Below are 18,818 nucleotides of genomic sequence, written 5' to 3' on the forward strand. Positions count from 1 at the left end.
TACACTCGGTTCGGTTCACTTCGGTTTTCTATAAAAAGCGTGTTTTTTAGTTTTTTAAACTATTATTATTAACAATTACCATGTACATAGGCATGAATGTGGCTAATTAGCCACGTTTTACTTTAGAAATAATAAAAAATAGAACTTCTGTTGTCTCTTTTTCGCTCCCGACAGTTGAATCATGCCATCTCACTTTGACGTCTAATCGTGTGTGCGTGTGTGCCGTTTGAAGAACGAATGTTGTGTTGGTGACCTATCTACACCTTTTTACTTATAATATCAAATATATTGTGAAGAAGATTGCAAAATTTGATAAAAGAATTGTCCAAAATATAAATTGTTTTTTATTTTATTTGTCAAGCTTGTAGAGATTGTCTAATCTAAAAATGAACGCCCCTCCACTAAACTTAATTGTTTCAATGTGTGAGGACAAATAATTATTGAACCACTTTATATGTGTGCGCGCGGCGATTCTACTGCAAACTTTGACACTCGCGCACTGATTTGTCAACTAATCGGGCGATCAGTTCAGGTGCCTAGCATTGTATGGCGGGGAGAGCGCGCTATGTACGGAATGACACGTCCGTTCTGTCGTGCATCGCGTCATTTATGCACTAGTTGGCCAACTGGTCCTGTCGTTCGGGCATGGACTGGACTGGAGGACTGAACGACCAATGAGGCAGACCAATTTGTGTGTATTGCGTCTATACACGTACTTTGAATGTGAGCGTAAACACAGTGGAGGGGCGTTCATTTTTAGATTAGACAATCTCTACGACAGTAATTTTAATTCATGAATAAAAGAATTGTAAACATTGTCTGTCTTATCACAAAACAATTTAAACACAGTCTAACTTTAAACCAGGGATCTGTCACTTTAATAGTTGTCTATGTGAAATACGACAAAACCAGATTAAAGAGAACCCACGCTTAAAGATAAACCCTGTCTAAAGTTTTTTGTGGTAAGACAGTAATTGTTTTTTATTTTATTTATCAAGCTCCTACGAACAGTAATTTTAATTCATTATTTATCTTTTTTTACTAAACTCGTAAGTTTGTCAAAATTGTATGAAGAATAATTATGTAACACTAGCTTCCCGCCCGCGGCTTCGCCCGCGTTTTAAAAGAAAAACCTGCATAGTTATCGTGGGATTTCCGGGATAAAATATCTTATGTGTTAATCCAAGTTACCCTCTATATGTGTGCTAAATTTCATTGTAATCGGTTCAGAAGTATTTGCGTGACAGAACAATAATTATTTGAAATACAACAGGAGTAACTGCAAGTTTGACAAACTTGCATGACAAACATTTGATACAAATTTGCTTGAAGCATCAATACTTTAAATATAGTTAAGCTATTGCATAGCTTCTATCGCGGGCCTTGAGCGCGGGGACCGAATCGAGAAATTCCGTAACGAAAAAACCTCACGCTCCCCACGGGGACGGGCGCGGAGGTGTGGCTTGAAAGCATAGCATGCAATAGCTTTACCGCGGCAGTCCCCGAGTTCCACACGTCTTTTTTTATTTTTCTGCTAGAATGAACCTTACTTTTGTGATTTATTCTTAGATAATGTTACCTTATAATAAAAATTGTAAATACTCCTTAACATTGTATAAAAATGACAGTGACAGTGACATTTGGCCACAGATGATAAATTTGTTTTTTTTGGCCTTAAGTTTTGTAAATAAAGTACTTACTTATAAATGTATTAAATTTAAATTAAAAAAAGTCATTGAGGTATTATTACTACGTATAGAGAGGACACCACGAACAAAATCTGATGGCGGCGCGGGGCGGCTAGTGAGTCATACACTTTGTAGATATTCTGCCTCTTATTACTTATAAATTAAAACAAAAAAATGATGGTTTGAGACTATTGGCTCTAACTCGTGTTACAAATATTGTAGTAGCGATGTCGTCTCTAGTACGTAGTACATAGTACCTCAATGAAAAAAGTACTTAATTTGATTATTATTGGTATGTGTAATCGTACATTAAGATAATGAAAATTTTAATTTCCCGTCACTAATGTAATTTTTTTTAAATAGTTTTCTTCGTATCTTTTTCAAGTGCGTAAAATGTTTCATTAGCTTTTTACGCTCATATAAATCAAATTTTGCCGTTTTAATTTTACATATTTATAAATAAAAAAGTGCCTTTTCATATTCTTTCTCCTTTATTTATTATTACATGATTTTAAATATAATGCCAAATTAATGTATTTATTTGAGCGTAAAAAGTTATATGTAGGTATTAAAACTTATGTGTTACTTATTTTCAAGCCATAACTTATTTATTATGTACTCTACTTTAAGTTGATGTTAAAATGTATCGATATTTTTATCGAAGCTATTGTGTTTCTGCTAATTTTATAATGTCATTTTATGAACGACTTACATGTGAAAAACACAAACTATTAAAAATATTTAAAATAATATATACTAATATTATAAGCCTGAAGAGTTTGTTTGCATGACAACGCTAATCTCAGGAACCACGGGTCCGATTTGAACAATCACTTCACTGTTAGATAATCCATTTATCGAGGAAGGCTATAAGGCTTATATATCATCATGCTAAGAGTTTCGTTATAATTTTAAATCTAAATAAAACTTATAAAAATCTTAAACTAGCTGCGCTTCGCGGTTTCACCCGCATTGCTCCTGTTAGTCTTAACGTGGTGATATATATGGGCTATCTAACACCGAAAGAATTTTTCAAATGGGACCAGTAGTTCCTGAGATTAGCGCGTTCAAACAAACTCTTCAGCTTTATAATATAAGTATTGATAAATCGTTTGTAAAATGACAGATAAAATATATTTTTATCAATACAAAAATATCTGTGTTGTTTTAATTATATTGAATGAATGTCAATGCAAATACAAATCGTGATTTATTTTATTTTAGTACGGTGCTTAATTTGCTTTAATTTTATATTTAGGTGTTTAATTTTAATTTATTATACTTATTATTTTTCGTTAGTCATAATATGTCATACACGTGTTATGTACTTCGTTGCAATGTAAACTAATTTCGGTTTTAATGTATTCTGTAAAGGAATATTTTGTCTCTTTCACTCACATGTAACGTTTAATTTGAGTGAAAGGGACAAAATTTATTTTAGGAAAGAATCTTATAAGAAATGGCTTCTCAATATTTTTTGGTCACAGCGCCATCTATTGTCAAAATTTATTTTACAAATGTTTCGCCAAAGTTTCATTTTTATGAACATTATTATTAATATTCAATTAATTTAAGGCTATGTATGTACTTCTTAAATTATGTGATTATAAATGAACCGATTTTGATGCGGTTTTGGCACTTAAAAAGTTAGTGGTAAATTAAGCGTTTATACATTTTTAAATTAATTATGTGAATGTGTGAACAATGAATGTAAAACGAATTATGATGATGATAAAAGAATATTTTACTTACTTTGTGTTTTATTTCTTACGGATCCTAACCTATCAATTTATATCTAAACTTGTATTCCGCTAGCGGCTGCCCGCGTAGTTAAAGAAAAACCCGCATAGTTCCCGTTCCCGTAGGATTTCCGGGATAAAACCTATCCTATGTCCTTCCTCAGGTCTTAAGCTATCTCTGTACGAAATTTGAAGTAAATCCATGCAGCACTTTTTGAGATTAGCACGACATACATACAGACAAATATTCTAAAAACTATATTTTTGGCTTCGGTATCTAGATCACGCCCCAAGTATTACATAGTTTTGACTTTCCTACGATTTTATTATATACTAGCGGTCCGCCCCGGCTTCGCCCGTGGTACATATTTACGTTTTCTCTACATAAAAACCATCCTCGTACTTCAAGGAATATAATAAAAAAAGAATTATCGAAATCGGTTCAGCCGTTCTCGAGTTATGCGCTTACCAACACATTTTGCGATTCATTTTTATATATAAGATGTATAGATGTATAGATATACAGATTATACCTATAGAAAAATACAGTAACAGATTTCTACTTACAATATTATAAATGCGAAAATTTGTGAGGATGGATGTATGTGTAGGTGTGTGTGTTTGTTACTCGTTCACGCAAATACTACTAAACCTATTACGATGAAATTTAGCATAGATGGTAACTTGCATTAACATATAGGATAGGTTTTATCCCGGAAATCCTAAAGGGAACGGGAACTATGTGGGTTTTTCTTTGAAAACGCGGGCGAAGCCGCCAGCGAATAGTAAGTTCATATAAATGAATTTTCTTCTATATAAAAAGAAGAAAATTTCTGAAAGAAATTTTTACTCGTATGAGGCCCGGATGATAAGTACCTATTACACAGAAAAAACTGAAATACATCACAGTCTCATTCTTACACAGATACGATAACGGTGCATTTTCATCAAACGAGCAAATGCTCATTCTAACTCCACTGCCAAATTCTCTTAGTGTAAACAGGCGTAGAGCATTCTTTCATTGTTTTTAGTTCGTTCGAAAAGATTCTATGCAATGTTCTAATACTGAAAAACACTGGACACGAGTTTTTTTTAAACTAAAAGATCACGAAAGAATGCTCTTGCTCTAGCTCTATGTTCGATTGATGTAAATACACCGTAAGGAAATATAATTCTGGCGATTCTAATCTTAATATATATAAATCTCGTGTCACAATGTTTGTCCTCAATGGACTCCTAAACCACTTAACCGATTATAATAAAATTCGCACACCATGTGCAGTTCGATCCAACTTGAGAGATAGGATAGTTTTTATGAAAAAAAACGTAAACATGTAGGTATATTGCTTTGGTATGCACCACCTACTTGTATTCGTTCTTTGTTACTGTTTTCCTTGGTTGGCCTGGAAGAGATGGCTCTGTAGCCATAAGGTCGCCTATTGTGCAATTTATGTATATTTTACTTAATGTTTTTTCATTATTTTGGTGTGTACAATAAAGCTTTCATTCATTCATTCAAAGATAATAAGACAAAATCATAAAATTATCTTCAATCTATCCTTGATAAGTGTACAAAGTTTGAATGGAATCTGTTTAAAGTGGGTTAAAATCATGTCTAAAGGAGTCGGTGACATACTAACATACAGGTGAAGCTAACATATAACTCACGGCACGTAAGTTTAGCGCTGACCTTAAAGTGGAGGGGATCTATTTGAACGAAATAAAGGCGAACTTGCCGTAAAACATTGATGGTCACCGCTAGACTTACGTGCCGCGACTTCTACGCGTGTTAAAAAGTAGCCTGTGTACTAATTCAGACTGTATTCTGTCAGCTGTTTTTTCGTGACAGAGAAACTAAGGTACCTACATCAATACAATCATAGGGCGTATTCAGAAAGAAAGCTTAAAACTTATAAGCGCTTATCGGCGCTTGTCATGTTCATATATTTTCATTGTCACATGATTGTCAGCGCTGGTAACCCGCGCAGGAAAATATATGAACATGACAAGCGCCGATAAGCGCTTATAAGTTTCAAGCTTTCTTTCTGAATACGCCCTTATTCGCGATCATAATATGAGTAGGAAATTTTCACCGACTTGCTTTGCAAATGAACTTGCTATGAAAATTATACGGTATGAAAAATTTACTTAGAATTTATTACATCAGTTGCCTAAATACATCTCTATATTATCTCATCTATACATCTTACTAGACATACATATTAGGAAAACAAGGTAAAATAAATAAATAAATAAATATTATAGGACATTATTACACAAATCGACCTAGTCCCGCAGTAAGCTCAATTAAGGCTTGTGTTGGGGGTACTAGGCGACGATAAATATAATATTTAATAAATACATATATAGATAATAACACCCAGACCCAAGAACAAATAATTGAGTTCATCACACAAATATTTGCCCTGACCGGGGATCGAACCCGGGACCGTCGGCTCAGTAGGCAGTTACTTTACCACTGCACCAACCGCGTCGTCCTAAATAGGAACTATCTTGTTTTAAATTTAAAAGTATTGGGTTAAGTTAGTACATCAAAACTATAAAAACTATTTGTTACCAAGTTGTGTTACAAAATAAGTTTGGTACTAAAATGAAAACACAGAAATTCAGAAAAGCATTTATTTATTTAAAAAAAAACAACCCATTCCATTTCAGGACAGTGGCCAATGCGACATAGATACAATTCATTTTACAGCATAAACTTAAATAGTTACTAAATTAAAATTACATTCATAAATTAGCATAGAAATAGAAAATTTAAAGAACTTTCTAACAGAGGAGACGCACGGTATACATAATTATTTCTCATTTCTGGGATTTCTTTGGAAGGAGATTACTTAATTAAACTTTAATTCAATAAAATAACGAAATACTTTTACCATTTTTGAGCCAAGAATATGTAGAAATTTAATGTATTTTTTATTTAGTTGATAAATCTTTTGGATAAGAAGGAAACAGTACAAAAGACGGCTAGAGCTGGGTTATACTCTATTCCGCGTCTTAACTGTAATATCACCCTTGCGAATTCACTCATGGGAGGGACAATGAAATAAGTCCGCTCTTTCGTGCGCTTCATTTATGACAAGCATGTTAAATTTACAACATTTCACATCAATATTTTTGTTTTTCCTTTTTTCACTATTAATAAACCCAAGGTCACAAGTAAAAAACAAGTTTATCAAAAACCTTTTAGTGTCAGTATAAATCAATATGAATTATGTTGTGTCCAATTGTAATTTAAAGTAGAACTAATTAATAAGAAAATGCATGACTGTAACATAAAATTGTTGTAATTAGCTATTTATACTTTGCTAATTGCGATTCAGGAGTACATTCGAAGAAGAAGAACGATATGAAGGAATACGTATTGTGCTTATTTTTATTCGGCGCAGTTATTTCTGAGAACTATAACTGTGATTTTTCGTTCGGTAATGATTTTTTAAGTGTTTTTTGTTTCTGAATCAGCTGAATGATTCCATTGTTTTTATATTTTTCCACCTGAGGCCGGTTGCAGAGCTTCACCGACCATCAGTGCGTACGTCAGTCGCGCTTGTCATATGTATGGAAGTTCATAAAACCGTTCAGAGCTAGACCGACCATACGCACGCGTATTTCCATACAATACAAGCGCGACTGACGTACGCACTTCGGTGAAGCTCTGCAACCGGCCTGAGGCTTCATCTGTGTTATATCGTTAACAAATTATTAACTAATCCTTTCCTCGAGGACTGCGCTATTTATTGGTTAAAACAGAATGAAAATCGGTGCTTTTGGAGTTATTCGCTGACGGACAGACAGACGCCGTGGACTTTTTTCTTATTAGTGATACGTAACTAACTATATATAATATCTGCTATGTTTCAAAGGCAAAATTATGATGAAATTTGGGAATCAAAAGGATACCCACGTCTTAGGCTACTGGAATTCGGGTGGTACCTGGGTAAAAAGTAGTATATTATGTACTAATTCAGACTATAATCTATCTCTTCTCCAAAATTAAGGTTTCGTTAAATCCGATCAACAGGTTTTGCGTGAAGAGTAACAAGGGTTGCCAACACTTCATCATCAAAATATAGTATTTTCCAAAATAATATGCTTTGTCAGAATCACATTCAATTTTTAAATTAATATAAATCAAAAGCTCATTTTTTATTAATGATACACCACTTCTGTTTCTTTCTTCTCGCCACTTCGAATTCATAACCGAAAATATCCTTTCTGTGAATGACGAAGTGGCGGGAATAGAGAGCAGGTATGAAATTACTTTAAATAAATTTGGTAAGTCATTTTCAGTATTTTTTAAAATATGCTGCCATTTTTAGCTTGTAGAGTCAGTAAAGTCACTACAGTCTTTTACTTTAGCAAAGATTATATTCAATATCGTTATTTCAGAGTCCATTTGGATACTCAATTTTTCTTGTAAATTTAGAACTGCTTATATTGTATCACAGACATTAAATGAAATCTCCTTTTTTAAATTTAATTTTTGGATTTTAAATAACCAATTGCTTTCACCGAAATCAAACCATTTATTAAGAAATAACAAAAGAATATTTTGAATTCCATAACTTTGTGTAGGGGTTTTGCTTCTAAAGATTGCATAATTTTTTTGGTTTCGTAACCAAAAAAAATATAATATTTTTTACGTTGTTCTAGGGCCGATTTTAAAATTGAACTAATATTATACACATCTATGAGTGTGATGTTATTGTTGTTGTACATGCTATCGCCTATCGGGTATGTTCGCGGACCTCATCAAAGGAAATGGTAGATGCGCAATAGGTTATATGACAGCCATCTTAAAAATTGAAAGGCGCGTTCTTATTTTTTTTTAAATGAACGATTTGTTTGTCAAATTTGTCGGTGTTGAAAATATAGTATTTTTGCGTACTATATATTATGTTTTCAACAGTATATGTATGGTACGCAGACCCGAAATATAGTACATACAATCCATACTAATATTATAAATGCGAAAGTAACTCTGTCTGTCTGTCTGTTACTCAATCACGCCTAAACTACTGAACCAATTTGCTTGAAATTTGGTATGGAGATATTTTGATACCCGAGAAAGGACATAGGCTACTTTTTATTACGAAATATGTACCACGGGCGAAGCCGGGGCGGACCACTAGTACTATATAATATTATAGTACGGTTGGCAACCCTGTCTGAGTAACGAACATAAACCCATTTTACATGCATACATATATCAGGACAGCTCCAATACAAACTTCTTTTCTTCACAGCAACAGAACTATGTCAAATAAATAAATATTTTTTTCTATTCTCAGTAAATTTTTATTTATAAAGCATTTGAATGCCATTATAATAAATAAAATAATAAAATAAAAATCGTTTATTTGTTTCAAAACACAGTATACAATCATTTTAGAATACACTAGTCCCCACACTAGGATCCCCTGTGTTGTGGGAAACTAGTCTCTTCCTATGTTACAGAAGTATTTTTAGTTTCTAAAAATTAAAAGCTATACATTGCAGTGTAAGAAATATAACAAAAAACGAAAAACGAAAATAAAATATTTAACAAACTCCAGTGTATGTGTGAGCGAGTGTGCGTGCATGTGAGTGTGTTTGTGTGTGTGCATGTTTATGTGTGTGTGTGTGTGTGTGTGTATGTGTGTTTTATTTTTCACTGATAAGCAATGCTTCAGTTTCACTATAATTTAAGTTAAGTAAAAGTTGTTCTAATCTCTTTTTAAAAATATATATAGATGCATTTATTATATTTACATTTAATCTTTTAATGAACTTATTGTAGAGGAAAGGGCCCCTATAACTATAAAAGCGTTTGACAAAATAGGTATTACATTTCGGAAGCGTGAAATTGACTCGTCTTGGGGCTCTTGATGTTGGTGCAAAGGTTTGCTTAGACATTTTGTGGAACTTTTGTGCGGTAGCCAGAATGTAAAGTTGACGGACTGACAGAACTTTTGCGTCGGCGTAGAGTGTAGATGTAGCATATCGAAAAGGTTTCTTGTAAGCAACTTTGAGTATTGCCCGTTGAGCGCGCTCAATTTTAAGCATAAGGGTGGAACCGCCGCCTCCCCAGACTGAAATGCAATAAGAAATAATGGATTCGCAGAGTGCTTTGTAAAGTAATTTTATTGTGTGGGCATCGGCAACTGAACGTAATTTTTTAAATATGTGTATAAGCTTTCTAATCCTAGAGCACAGTGTATTTATCTGAGGTTCCCAGGAAAGTTTGGAATCAATGATGACTCCCAGATATTTTATTTCATTAACTTCTACAATGGATGGACATAAACAAGAAGAAGAGTTTGTACACGAATGTATTTGAAGATTTAGCGACGTAGGTGGGACAGAGCGACTCGTTATACTGAAACTGATGAATTTAGTTTTGTCAATGTTCAAGGTTAAAAGGTTGTCCTGTAACCAAGAAGCGACAGTAAGAAGACCATTTTGAGCTACAGCTTTTACTTCGTTCCAAGAGTTAGAATAAAATACGAGAGCTGTGTCATCTGCAAAAGAGAACAAATTGGTATATGGAAGGGAAAGGGAGCAAAGATCGTTCATGTACAGTAAAAACAATGTAGGAGCGAGCACGCTGCCTTGAGGCAAGCCATATGGGATGTTCATTAGAGTGCTATGTTGATTATTTATGCATACTCTTTGGCGACGGTCAGTAAGGTAAGAAGTGAACCATTGCAGAGCGATGCCTCGAACTCCGTACAATTCCATCTTACGTAAAAGAATGGGCCGCGAGACAGTGTCGAAAGCTTTCGCCAGATCCAGGAATACCGCGATGCATTTCTGTCCTGAGTCTAACTTATTGCTAATGCAATCAACAAGGGAGGAAACAGCACCGTCAGTAGACCTGTTCTGGCGAAAGCCAAATTGGTTGCAAGCAAGTAGCGATTCTTTTTCCAGATAGGAAAGTAGCCTTTTATTTACGACTTTTTCCAGAATTTTGGATAGCGTCGGGAGAAGAGATATGGGTCGATAATTAGAGAACGTTAATTTGCAACCAGATTTATGAATTGGGATGACGTTTGCGATTTTCCAGTCATCTGGGAATGTACCCGTAGTAATACTGAGATTACATAAGTATGTAATCGGGGCAGCAAGGCAGGTTTTTGACATAATAATCGTTTTACTTGGAATATTATCCCATCCACAGCTAGAAGAGGTTTTGAGGCTGCTAATTAAATTGGCAATTTCGAGTTCGTCGGTTGGTGTTATGAAAAAAGATTTTGTAAAATTAGGTATAGATGTCTTAGCGGCAAGAAGATTCTCAGAGGTATTGAGTTTTTGTAATGTTTTATTTGCAAGATTTTTACCTATGTTAGTAAAGTATTCATTGGTTTTGCAAAGAGACTCGTCAATGGAGTCAGAACATTTTAATAAATCATCAGAATTAGAGTTAGACGAGTTTAAACTACAGATATCTTTAATAGTCGACCATAAGCGCTTTGAATTGCCTTTATTTTTCTTTAAATTTTCACTATCATGGAAGTTTTTAAGATTTTGGAGAATATTATTACAATAATTACGATAACGTATGTATTTTTCTTGCAGTACGACATCCTTAGGGCGCTTCCTAGCAATGTTGTGGAGACGATCTCTTCGTCTAACGCAACGGAGTAAACCGGGCGTAATCCATTGTTTTCTAATGGTCTTAGAATTTGGAATTGTACAACAGCTTGAATTGTTTTTAATCGCTGTGTGAAGTGGATTGACAAAAGCTGCTACTGCTTCGTTAATGTTGTCGATGCTGTACAAGAATTGCCAGTCAATATTTTGAATATCATTATGAAGATTATCAAAATTATTTTTTTTAGATTTCTGTGAAGGAGGGAATGGTTCAAAATTGTTGAGGGTAACACCCACTATAACAGCATCATGGTCGGATACTGCTGAAGGACAAACAGCGACACGGCAAGATAATTGGCTTTTGATTTGTGCATGGTCTAAACAGCTGTCGCCCCGTGTCGGCAGGTTATGGCCTGAGGTTATTCCATAGTAAGCCAAGAGATCAAGATATTTATGGACTCTGGAGTCTGAACAGGAATTCCTTATATCGATATTGAGATCCCCTACGATAAATATGGACTTATTTTGGTACGATAAGATCAAACGTTCCAGCGATATTAAAAAGTCGTCAATATTGTGAAATGACGGGGATCTGTATATTGATATAATAACAATGTTGCTATTCAAAACGGTAACCGTGCAGTTGGCATCAGTAAACGAAGGTTCGTGATTCTCAACTTGCAAGCTCGATTTAAAAAGTAGAACAATGCCATCACTTTTATTTAAGAATTTGTTTGATTTAAATAGAGAGTAGCCAGCCAGATTTAAATATGTAAATGATTCATCAATCCAACATTCAGTTAGGATTATGAAGTCAGGAGCAAAATTGAGTCTATTCAAGAATAAGGAAAAACTATCAAAATTCTTATGAATGCTTCTTATATTTTGGCTTACGATGGTGAGATGACAAGAATTAAAGTAGTTGGAACAACTTTCGGGACATGACAAAAGTGCATTTTGAATAAGCGGCGTGTTATCAATGTTATTAATTAGCTTTAAGTTATCGAATGTTATAAATTATTTTAAAATAGAGGAATTCGAATATACAGGGTGTCCCAAAAAGTAGTGATATACTGAAGCTGGGAGGTAGAGGAATTAGAGGGCTATCCGAATCACCCCCATGTGTGTTATGCGATTTTTCGTACTTTCGGAGTTATGACGTTTTTTTCAATTTTTCATCTATCGCCGAGTACGATCAAATTTTTATTTATGGTGACGTGAATTATTGCGCTAGATACTTGATTTTTTTTTGTGTGCTAAGCTGAAAGATAGGCCAATTCAGTATGGTAACATTTACTATCGTTAGATCTTCAAATGGAATAAAAAAAGAATTAAATGCCAAGAAAGATAAAATTACCCAGTATGCTCATAAATTTAAGGGCCCATAAAAAAATAAAATCACATAAAAAAGGTTTTCCATTTGGCTTTTAAAAACTTGCTCTATCGATCAGGTAGCTACCCTAAAAATTTCATTTTATTATTCAGAAGGGTTCAATCGAAAAATTGAAATCTAAATGTGGTAAGTGCAAAATTTTTATTAACATGATGATCACTAAAACCAATAAATAGGTGTTTAATTACCAGAATTTTTTTAAAATAGCCCCATTGTTGCTCAATGCAAGTGCGACATCACCGTAAAAAGTTGTCTTTTAAATGTCTGAATGCTCTTTTATCATTTTTAATGGTTTCTTCTGCTACTATGAATTTCCGGGTTATTTCGTCCAAATTGTGGCAGTCTCTCGTCTTTGTAGTATCCCCACGGAAAAAAATCAATAGGGTTTATGTCCGGAGACCGTGGAGGCCAGGCTAAAGGGCAAAAATACCCTGAAAGATGGATTGGTCGTTGCAGCCTGCGCATGCGCCGGTGACGCCTGCTTTAAAGCCTGGCCTCCACGGTCCCTCGACCTAAACCCCATTCATTTGTTTCAATGGGGATACTAAAAAGACCTCGGCTACTTGAGAGAATGCCACAATTTGGACGAAATAACCCGGAAATTCATAGTAGCAGAAGAAACCATTAAAAATGATAAAAGAGCATTCAGACATTTAAAAGACAACTTTTTACGGTGATGTCGCACTTGCATTGAGCAACAGCGGGGCTATTTTAAAAAAATTCTGGTAATTAAACACCTATTTATTGGTTTTAATGATCATCATGTTAATAAAAATTTTGCACTTACCACATTTAGATTTCAATTTTTCGATTGAAGCCTTCTGAATAATAAAATGAAATTTTTAGGGTAGCTACCTGATCGATAGAGCAAGTTTTTAAAAGCCAAATAGAAAACCTTTTTTTATGTGATTTTATTTTTTTATGTGCCCTTGAAGTTATGAACATACTGGGTAATTTTATCTTTCTTGGCATTTAATTCTTTTTTTTATTCCATTCGAAGATCTAACGATAGTAAATGTTACCATACTGAATTAGCCTATATTTCAGCTTAGCACACAAAAAAAATCAAGCATCTAGCGCAATAATTCACGTCACCATAAATAAAAATATCATCGTACTCGGCGATAGATAAAAAATTGAAAAAAATGTAATAACTCCGAAAATACAAAAAATCGCATAACACACATGGGGGTGATTCGGATAGCCCTCTTCGTCCTCTACCTCCCAGCTTCCGTTCATCACTACTTTTTGGTACACCCTGTATATGCATTAAAAGAAAAGGTATGTAAATAGATGTGAGATAAGATTATTAAATTGCTTCCCAATATAGTTAATATTTTAGTATATGGTGAAAAATAATTATTTGTGAGTGAGATTGAGTATATTATGTGAAGTGTGTAAGGAATGTTAATATTAAATTGTGATTTAATCAACAAGCTGGAGTTTGTACTGTTATTAAATTTATAATACGAAGGCAAAGAGATGAGTAGTTTATAAAAGTGATTTTTTCTTACTTCTAGTCATTTATTGTTTTGGAGAGATTTAAGATGGTTTATTTATCATTAAACCAAAAATATCAAATTCAAATAATTTATTTTCACATAATAATTTTACAAATCATTAAACAGTAATTTCCTTGGTTGCATGAAATTTTAAAGAACTGTTGGGTGCCTCCTACAAGTTATGACGTCGGCAAGAATGCTGTCCTTGGCTAGTATATTTTGCCAAACTGAAAGGAAAGAGAAAGAAAGAGAAACGTTTAGTCAATGGCACATAGCATCACAAAGACATTACGAAAACAATCTAAAAAGACCTTATACCATACTCGGTGAACATCTGTGACGTAAAAAAATATCGCAGCACCGATTTTTAGTGAGCCTAGAGCACAATATGCCTGTGGATTTTAGTTAGTGCTCATCAAAAAAGCATACACGATACAAAAAAAGACGTGTGGCACTCGGGAGCTGCCGCGGTAAAGCTATTGCAATTTGCATGCTATGCCTTCAAGCCACACCTCCGTGCCCGTCGGAGTGGAGAGCGTGAGGTTTTTTCGTTACGGAATTTCTGGAGTCAGTCCCCGCGCTCAAGGCCCGCGATAGAAGCTATGCAATAGCTTAAAAATGTTGCATCTGTAATAGATACCGATTTTTTGTGGTACCCGCGATCTGCCAGTAAAAGCAAGGACCTTCATGAAGTTTGAAGGTAACACAAGGATTTTGACAAAGATTGCAAAATATATTATGTCACCTCAGATTCAAAACGAAATAATAAACATTACTGGAAATGTCATCAGAGATGATATCATAGACGCTGGAAAAAAATACATGCCTATTTTAGCAGACGAGAGCTGCGACATCGCAGTCAAGTACCAACGATCTGCCAGTAAAAGCAAGGACCTTCATGAAGCTTGAAGGTTTGTTTGAAGACCTAATGGAACTTACATTGAGTTTAGCGATAAAGGAGCACTTGCACATGATTCTGACGAGAAATACAACATATACATATATATATATTGTATATGTCAACTCAGATTAAAAATGAAATAATAAATACCTATTACTGGAAATATCATCAGAGATGATATAGACGCTGGGAAAAAAATACATGCCTATAGTATTTTAGCAGACGAGAGCTGCGACATCGCAGTCTAATGGCTAGCGTCTCGCTTCGCAGGCGTATTTCTGCCGGCGGTGCGCTGCGACCTGCCCCGATCCGCCTAGTGGACGCAGGCAGGCGGATGTGAGCGCACGTGCCGTGCTAAAAAATAAACGAAAATGAACGAAGAACTGCTTATTTCTATAGTGCAAAAGTATAGAGAACTGTATGCTCTAGGAGACGATGAGCAGCGGCGCATGAATATATATGGCAAGAAATAGCACAGATTTTGAATTAAATACGTAAGTTATAAATTTATAAAAATATAAAAAGCATTTGAATGCCATAAAACCAAAAATATCAATTTCAACACGTAAGTTAGTTAATTAAATAATTCATTTAAATTCTAGGTTTTTAACCGACTTCAAAAAAGGAGGTTATCAATTCGACCCGTATGTATGTATTATTGTTTTCCAGAAATGCCCAGTTTTTGGATATGTTAATCTATATCAGCTTCTAATAAAGACCTGTGCCAAATTTCAAAAGTGTTTGTATGTTTGTCCACGCATATCTCCAAAAGTATAAGTCCGATTTAAATAATTCTTTTTTTTGTTGTACTAGATATTGTTCAATTGATTTGAAACCATAACATCTCTTCGTCGGAGCTGTCCATGGTAGCGCGATGTCAGTCCAAGCACGAAAACACGTCTGTTAGATAAAATCCGCTGAGGCGGTCCGCCGCGCCCCGTACAGATGGACGCAAGAGCATAACAGCGCCGTAGCCCGTTCCGATGCGATCCGCCCCGATCCGTCCCTAATGGACGCCTAGCCTAAGAGCAACTTTCCATCGCTGTCAGATTTTTAGACGAAGAAAGGATGTTGATTCACGAAGGATTTCTAGGCTTCGACGAACTAATTGCTATGGACATCAAATCAATTGCCTCTACAATAGATAACTCTATAGTAAACGTGGGATTGGATCCAAAAAAGTGTGTAGGGCAAGGCTATGAGGGATGCTCCTGCACAATGTCCGGGAAAGATGTTTTCGTTAAAAAGATAATAGGAGAAAAATATAAAAAAACCCGTTTTTACACTGCGCCAGCTACAAACTAAAATTGGCCATTCATGGCATAAATCAAATCCCTGCAATTCGCAATAGGTACACTCGGCACAATAAAAAAAATTTAAAATTATTTCGAGAATCAGCTCAAAGTCATAAGCACGTGCCTAGCTTACCGATCATATGTGAAACAAGCTGGTCACAAAAATGAAATGAAATGATAATGAAATAAAAAAATATATATTTAACGATAAATATAGTTAACTGCGTTGCTGTTTTTAAAGAAAATTATATCCAAATGACCACGGTACTTTTGACATTTTCGAAAGAAAGCAACAATGCTACAAGAAAAGTGGCTTTTCAACTATAATTAATGGACTGCCATAAATTCTGAATTTACGGTCTCTGTTTACCTTATTGCAAAATATTCCGCACTGCTTCAACCGATCGTTAACTGGGCTGCCAGAAATTCAGAACTTATGGTCTCTGTTTACCTTATCGCAAAATATTCCGCACTGCTTCAACTGATCGTTAATGTGTTACAGTAAAAAAAGCATTGACTTGCTCCAGAATCATACACAAAATAAAAAAACATCGAGAAAAAGTGGATGATCACAGCGGCCGTTTTATAGCTGAGTTTAAACGCAGACGCAGATGTTGATTTTACAATGCCACGCATCGCAAAAAAGCAGACGCACCTTGCAAATCCTCCTGAGACATACCCAATTTTGGAAATGATCGTTAATCATTGCCTACCTAGACTAGCTAATTATGTCGTTGGAAAAGTATTTCTCGGAGAACAACTTACCGGCTTATTCTTTGATCTTTGACCAAACATGCTGCAAATGACATTCGAAGTGTTTTTTAAAAATCGCCTTACGCGAGTAATAACTTAAGTGGTAGTTTCCTCAGCGAGGCTGAATCGTGGTACCACTTGTGGAAAGAAAAAAATATGGAAACGAATGTTCTGAAAGACATGGAAGTGGTAGAACTGATAGACTTCAGAAATGTTTTATCCGAGTATTAAAACTGCGCTTGCTGTTTTACTGTGCAGTAAAATACGACTTGAAAGATCTTCTAGTACTTTACGGCGTTTCAAGACGTGACATCATTCCACGATGAGTGAAAATCGTCTGATCGGTCTCTGTATGCTGAGAGTGCACAAGACGAGCAAAAAATAAGAAGGTTTTGCCAGAATCCACGACGGATTCTCTTAAATTGACACAAATTATGAAGCTAGCTAAGACCTCAACAAATAAACAACTTTTAGTACCTGAGCCCATGGCATCTACATTACATACATAGGTACTTACGCGTTTATTAATTACTATCTAGTTTTGCCGCGCGGTTTCACCCGTGAACGAAGCTACTGGCAAAAGCAAGTACAGCTCATGTGGTAGCACATAATCTAAATTCGTTACGCGATAGTTCCCGTGAAAAGAACAAACAAACATACATGCCTCCATCCTCATAAGCTTTCACATAATATTGCTTATTATTAAGATTAAATGAATCCATACTAATATTATAAATGCGAAAGTAACTCTGTCTGTCTGTCTGTTACTCAATCACGCTTAAACTAATGAACCAATTTGCATGAAATTTGCTATGGAGATATTTTGATACCCGACATAGGCTACTTTTTACCCCGGTATATAGGATATGTTTTATCCCGGAAATCCCACGGGAACTATGCGGGTTTTTCTTTGAGGGCGCGGGCGAAGCCGGGGGCGGAAAGCTAGTAGGAAATATATCTATGATTTCAGGTGATCCAACATGGGATTATTCTAAACTTTTCTATAATAGAAAACATGTAATACCAGCGGGCGCTACTCTTTATAATGTGACTTTACCCGTAAGTTGAAACATTTTTTAATTTATGTATAGAGGAAATTGTATTTACTCATTCCCAGATAATGCTTTCTTTCATAACCGACGCCGATTGTCGTCTCAATCTGTCCATTTTATGTAGGTTCTGCTCCGTGGTTTTAGTTTTTACCCGCAGTGCTCCGCTCCTGTTGGTCTTAGCGTGATGTTATATGTTTAGCCTTCCTCGATAAATGGGCTATCCAAAGAATTTTTCCATAGGCTTTATTATTCTAGTTTAGATCACAGGAAACTGCAAAATAAGTGCTAAATAAAGTATATCAAAACAACTAATTTTTTAAGAATGTATATGTGTCTTTCTTGATTCTTCTGCTAATTTCAAAAACAGCTAGACATCGATAGCAACGGAGGTTAATATTTTAACCCAATATAGTTTCTTCGATACCCATTTTTAATATCTGCACGAATATAATCAGCAAAATAATTATTTTTTCAGCACGAAAAGAACCAAATGATAAGTTTCGTATGCGTCAACCTCACGGCTGTTGACCTCTCGACAGTGCAAGTTGCATATGCCAGCCTCTTCAGAAGAGTCACGATTTTCCTAACTGAACCTAGCCTGCACGATGTTTCTGCGACAATATTGGCTTTAGACCATGGATATTGACTAAGCCCGTGATGAACGTAGCTATAATATTTATTTAGTAGTTCTGCCTCGCAGGCATAACCATTCCTGAAAAAAATAGATCTGTTTGCCCCTGGTCAAAGAACTAGCCAGTATTGATTCCAAATATGTATTACTACCTGTGCCGCGCGGTTTCAAACGCGTGGCTCCGCTCCTGTTGGTCTCAGCGTGATGATATATAGCCTTTAGCCTTCCTCGATAAATGGGCTATCTAACACCGGTAGAATTTTTCAAA

The 18,818-nt window shown here is 35.1% G+C and overlaps 1 protein-coding gene across 2 annotated transcripts; it reads left to right on the forward strand.

Annotated features, from left to right (window-relative positions):
- The first annotated feature begins 5,180 nt into the window (after positions 1 to 5,180).
- On the forward strand, positions 5,181 to 18,818 carry LOC149895432 (uncharacterized). Of its 2 annotated transcripts, XM_090118804.1 has the most exons (3): positions 6,801 to 6,876; positions 17,838 to 17,926; positions 18,395 to 18,818. In XM_090118804.1, the coding sequence occupies exons 1-3, from the start codon at positions 6,801 to 6,803 to the stop codon at positions 18,563 to 18,565; spliced, it is 336 nt and encodes a 111-aa protein (XP_089974930.1). In that variant the 3' UTR covers positions 18,566 to 18,818. The 2 variants fall into 2 exon arrangements, 1 of the variants encoding a protein (XP_089974930.1); XR_016458467.1 differs by lacking the exons at positions 6,801 to 6,876; positions 18,395 to 18,818 and adding an exon at positions 5,181 to 5,286.

The sequence above is a fragment of the Colias eurytheme genome, chromosome 31, assembly GCF_061535395.1.
Source record: "Colias eurytheme isolate Ceu_HAF_F1 chromosome 31, ilColEury1 Martin Lab GWU primary, whole genome shotgun sequence".
NCBI classification, from domain to species: Eukaryota; Metazoa; Arthropoda; class Insecta; order Lepidoptera; family Pieridae; genus Colias; species Colias eurytheme.